The sequence below is a fragment of the Myotis davidii genome, unplaced genomic scaffold (assembly GCF_000327345.1).
Source record: "Myotis davidii unplaced genomic scaffold, ASM32734v1 scaffold726, whole genome shotgun sequence".
Lineage (NCBI taxonomy): Eukaryota > Metazoa > Chordata > Mammalia > Chiroptera > Vespertilionidae > Myotis > Myotis davidii.
This window is the reverse complement of record NW_006297808.1, coordinates 2,890,606-2,896,161: the sequence shown is the minus strand read 5'-3', so window position 1 is coordinate 2,896,161 and position 5,556 is coordinate 2,890,606. Positions and strand designations below refer to the sequence as shown.

Sequence of the window (5,556 nt, the reverse complement as noted above, 5' to 3'; positions counted from 1 at the left end):
GGGCACCGCCAGGTGCTGGCCAGGATCTGTGATCTGTGGCTCCCTCCTCCAGCTGCTTCTCCACGGACACGCACTGGTTCTCGGGCCCACGCTGCGAGGTGTCTGTTGCCTGGAAGGCACTGGTTGGGGGCCTGGCGGGGGCCGCGGCGGTGCTGCTGCTGCTGGCGGCCCTCGGCGTCTTCGTGGTGCGCTCCCGGAAGAGGCGCGGCCAAGGCGGAGTCTGGTGAGCGCTCTGGGGGTTGCGGCTGAGGGGGGCAAGGGGGTCTCAGACCCGGTAGCCTGCCCTAACCGTGAGTACCCTGAACCAGGCCCAGGGACGACGACGAGGACGACAGGAAATGGTTCGAGATGTGTGATGACAACACTGTGGGAACTTTTATAAACTTGGGCTTCGAAGACGACAGAGCAGGTGATCATGCCTCCCGGAGGAGCAGGGCAGGGGCTGGACAGGACCCAAAGACCCTCCTTGCCCAGGACAGACATACACCTCCTACTGGGGAGCTTACCTCCTGCTTGCCCACCCCCGTCCTGCGGAAGGCCAATGTCCTGCACAGGCCACCCTAGTAGGGCAGCCAGAGGGCACAGGAGCCCCTGAACACTGCCTAACGCACATTTCTTTCCCTCCACATGCTTTTTCCTTTTGCTTTCCTCTCAAGTCAAGGAGGAAAACTTCCACGTGGCCTTGGAGACTGTGGACACCAGTAAGCAGGTGAGGTGGCAAAAGGGGGATGGATGGTAAGGAGCTCTCCACAAGGGCAGGGGGCTGAACGAGGACCAGGGGGCAGAAACCTCCCAGTCAGTCTGAGCCGGGTGGCTCCCTGTTCTCACTCCTGCTCTCACATACTCTGGTAGGTACACATCCAGAGACCCGAGGTGGCCTTGTCCCAGCTGTGAGCTCTGCGTTACCCCCTCCGCACTGCCCCAGGCAGCAAGAAGGAACCGCCCGCACCGCGTCCAGTTCCAGAGATGGCCCAGGTCTCATGCCGCTCCGTGTCCTGGTTTCCTTGGGCAAAATCTGACCGTCCTCTGACCTCCATCCTTCTCCCACTTTGGGTGAAACCCATCTGGAGACCCAGTTCGGATCCAGGCTCTTCTTCTGTCGGACCTTGGGGAAATCTGTTAACTTCTCCAAACCTGTAAAATTTGTATAGCACACTTGTTCTGATACCAGTACAGTTACTGTGAAAACCAGAAGTGCTCAGTCGGTTTTCTATCCCAATACCCTTCCTGTGTCAGCCCTCATGCTTAGATGGCTTCTCTCAGATCCGCAGTCCCCGCATCCTTGGGTCTCAGGCCTTAGTCTTTATTTTCCTGTGAGCATTCCATTCTGCCTATTCCTCACCTTTATCTTAGCCAGCCCCCAAACCACCCCAGCCGCCTTCCCTCCTTAGAGAATTCCCTGCCATAGCCCTTACTCCCGTTCTTTTACTTTGTCTTCCCGACTGAAACCACTTCTTAAACCACTTCTCCCCACATCCCAGCCCACAGCCCTGATCTCCTCCTGATCTGTACTCTCTCCCTCCCCATCCTTGTACCCTCAGCCCTAAGCCCTTACTCTCCACCTCAGTGCCCCAGTCCTAAATCTTCCTTTCTCCCCCAACACCCCTGTCCCTAGTTAGGTACAGATGCCCTCGTCATCTTAGAACCCCCCAGCTGTGTTCCCCAGGCTCTCGTCCCCCATTCTGAGGCTCCATCCCTTCCTCTCCTTTCTAAGGGCCCTGGATACTTGTGGGGGGTGGGGGGAGGGTTGGGACATGGGTTCCCCCAGGTCGTCAAGGCTGAAGGGAAGTGGTGGAGAAGCTCCCTCAGTCCCCTCTTTCTCATTCCCCTCATTCTCCATCCCCTCCTCACTGCCTCACCCGCCTTCTACCCTCTTCCCAGCTCCTCCTCCTCACTCTGTTCCTGCTTCCACCTCTGTCTCTGCAGTAACCTCTGAGGCCAGAAGCCCAGCCTCCTAGGCAGGGAGGTCTCTTTTGGGGACAGGAAGTCTGCAAGTCTCCAATTCTCCCTTGGAACACAATATAACATTTATTGCAAAAGAAGCTGTTCTGTGTCTCTCCTTCTCACTTCCTGGTGCCTCCACTTGGTTGGCGAACAGGGACATCTGGAGGGGATGTTGTAGGAGAGCCGGGGAAAGCTAGTTTTCTCGGGAAGGAAGGGGTCCCTCATAGGGAACATAGAGATTGGGAGGCCCATTGTCTTAGGGAGTGGAAGCCTCTCCATGGGGGCCTGTTGGGATTTTTATCTGTACTCTTCCCTTCTTGACATCAGGAGCTTAGGGTTGCGTCAGAGAGGTGGGCAGTCTGGACTGGGTGCATTGCCATTTGTGCTGATGGGTGAGCAGGGCCTCCCCAAACACCTTGAGCCTCGAGCCTCCCCAAGCCTGGGTGGCAGACACGCTCACACGAGTGCCTGCCACACCGGGAGCTTAGGCCCTTCTGTTCCCCCCTATTGTGGGTAGCGAGGCCGGCAGGACTGGAGCTGAGGGTGGCCGGGGTTGACCGTGTGAGGGTTTTTTGGGTGGGAGTTTGGGACAGGTTCCTAGGCCCTTTTCCCAGGACTGTCAAGGGACTGGCAGTGGCCAGGGGTGGAGACCAGGACCATGAAACCTCAGGTGTGAATGGAGCCCCGCTCAGGAGAGGGTCTGGTGGTCATCAGCTTTGGGGAAGGTGTGTGCTTCTTTGAAAGGGGCCGGCTTGAGGTAAATGATGGGGAAGGAAGGCTGGAGGAAAGAGCAGCCTCTTAGGGATTGGGGTGGAGGGTCCTTCACTCAACCCGGCCTGTTGCTGGCTGCTCCCTCCAGAGTTTGTCACCCCTACCTCCATATTCACCCTCTCCCTGGCATTTCTTGGCCCCTGTCACACATCACACCCCTGGCTTCCTGTCCTCCCCTCTGGCCCTGCTCCACCTGTGACTGGCTTCCTGGAAAGACCCAGGCTCTGGGTGGTCAGCTCTCTAGGAGTTAGAGGCGAGGAGGATTGACAGGATTCCCTTTGTATAACTCCTTGTGGTCACTATGCACCACCCACCCAGCCCCATTACTGCACCCTCACCCCGGGCCAGGAGCTGTCCTTCCCCAAGACAAAGGTCTCCAGGGTCCTTTTTATAGCTGACCCCGCCCTGGGAAGCGCTCATTTCTGAGTCTCCTGATGGGGAAGAGCCTGTAGCCAGGGCACCTGCTCTCTAGGAGGGGCTGGTGATTTGGATCTTGCCACTGGCTCTCTGGCTCTGGGCACCCACCACGGCCTCAACACCTGGTGAGTGAGACCCAGCCTGGCCTGGAGCTCTTTGGCATGTGCTGGCCTCCCTACTTCCCCCTCTTCCCCCTTTGCAGGGGATGGTGCTGCCAAAGGGCTGGGCACCAACCATGACCTCATCCTGCCGTTGGGATGCTAAAGCGGTCACCCGGGAGACCTGAGGGTGCAGAGGAAGGGGCATGGCCTGTGCTTGTGCAGTTGATGGCCAGCACAAAGCCCCTGGCCCAGGGGCTAAGTCGGGGCTGGAATCTATCCCCTCTGCTCTGCAGGCTTCCCCTGGGAGAAGAGGGACTTTTTCTTTACCTAAACAGGGGGCTGCTTCTGCCTGGAGGGCCAGGGTTCTGACCTCACAGATGTACTCACTGTACAGGCTGCCAGCCCTGGGAGTGAAGGAGTCCACAGCCTCCCTGCTTGTTTGGGGAGAGCCTCAGGGACCCCTGGGAAAGCCCCTCATGAATGAAGGGATGAGGGGCAGACAGGCTCTGGAGTCCTTGTTGAATCTTGTCAGGGCCATTTGTCTGGGAAGCGACTGATTACAAGCTGATTTCCAGTGGGTCCCCTCATGCAGAAGAGTCTCTTGATTCCCCAGAGGCGGGAAGAGCTCTGGGGAGGGGTGGGCAGGGCAGACACTGGGGCAAGGGGCAATGGGGGATGGAGCCCAGGGCCCCAGATAGAAGAGGCAGCTCTTGAGTTGAAGGACCTGCAGGGTGTGTGGAGAGGGATGGCGAGTGGGCAGGGCCTCTGCAGGAGGGAAGGTAGGCCTTGGAGTCCACTTCAGCGTGTCATGCCCTGACGTACCTCCTTCCCCTGCCCAGGCATGCTGGGGGCAGTAGCGCAGGCCAGGTGGAACTCAGGGGAGTGGAGTGAGGGCTGTGAGTATAAAGTGTGTGGATCCAGGGGCATTATAAAAATACATTAATACAGATATATTAGCTTTAAGGTAATAAACAGAGAATAGGAAGCTATAGGAGGGGAGGGGAGGACACAGATCTTAGGAGGGTCCTCTCTGTCCCCACTCCTTGAGCAGATTCTGAGTCCCTCTTTGGTCAGATTATCTGAGGAGAGGGATGATAGTGGTGGTGGTGGTGGTGATGGTGATGATGATGGGCCCAACTGTCAGCAAGTGCACAGCTTCTGTGGGTGCAGCCATGATTAGAGACAGTCACCCTCAGAAGTAAAGGCTCCTGTTCCTAAGGCATTGACACAGGTGAAACCCTTAGCATGCCAAAGAGTCAGAACGCATCTATGATAAGTGCAGAGAGCTGTCAGGGGTGGGGAGGTCGGGCACATAGGGCCATTCCAAGGGGACTCCAGAAGGTTTGATGGTACCTGGAGGCCACCTGCCCCCACTCACAGAGGGCTCTGCTATTTACAAAGCCATTCAGAGCAGGTAGTTCATATGACTCTCACAAGGAAGACTGTGTAAGGAAGTGAAGACAGACAGGAAACTGAGGCTCAGAAAGGGTGAATGACCTACTTGGGGCCACACAGCAAATAATTAACTTGACGTTAGCCATTGAACACTAGGTTGGTTTGTGCTGCCCCACCCCCACACTGGAGGACCTTGGCCCTCTGCAACACTCCCACCCTCTGAATGTATTCTGGGTCCTCAAGGAGGGGTTCAGAGATTGGGTCAGAGACCACCTATGGCATCTGTAGTTTTCTCTGTTCCTAATCTGCACCCTCCTCTGGGTACTCCAGTTCACCATGAGGACGGATGAGGTTTTGGACAAGTAAACAGTAAGGAGAAAGAATGGCGGTCTGAGAAGGTAGGAAAAACACATGTGTGGCTGTGCAGGGGAACTGAGCAGAGTGTAGGGTGCCTGGAAGGCAAGGAGGCAGGTACCGAGTGGGCACGAGGTTTGGTGGGTAAGGTCACTGGTGAGGGAACATCTTTGGGTGACAGGAGCATTAAAGCCAAGTGGAGGCTTTTAGACACGAGAGGCCCTCCTTGGGTGGGTCACCCCTGGCAGAGCAGATTTGGAGAGAGGCACCGAGAGCCATCCTGGCCTGACTCCAACTCCCTTGGAAATGGAGAGGAAGGGTCCATTTAATGATGGGCTGTGGAGGCACTAAGGCAGGTGGTCCTAGATCCTGCATGATGGGAGGGTAGCGGCCTCTTTTTGGTGGTAGAAAATGGCCTCCAGGTGGGCCTGTTGAGTTTGTGGTGACCATGGATTTCTGGGTGGAGCTTTCCTGTAGCCTGGGGCTCAGGAGGGAGCACATGAAATGAATTTTCCATTCTCCATATGCTTCAGGAGCCACAAAGTCCAGACAGTGTCAAATCCACGTGAGGACT

General features: G+C 56.7%; 1 protein-coding gene across 1 annotated transcript in view; it reads left to right on the top strand.

Annotated features, from left to right (window-relative positions):
• Positions 1 to 2,042, top strand: part of LOC102756902 (mucin-3B) — a 4,654-nt gene extending 2,612 nt beyond the window's left edge. Inside the window, exons 6-9 of the mRNA XM_015570283.1 lie at positions 53 to 223; positions 309 to 409; positions 657 to 709; positions 853 to 2,042. Of these exons, the coding sequence (XP_015425769.1) occupies positions 53 to 223; positions 309 to 409; positions 657 to 709; positions 853 to 894 (367 nt within the window). The 3' untranslated portion in view covers positions 895 to 2,042. The remainder of the gene's footprint in view (positions 1 to 52; positions 224 to 308; positions 410 to 656; positions 710 to 852) is intronic.
• Positions 2,043 to 5,556: the final 3,514 nt, after the last annotated feature.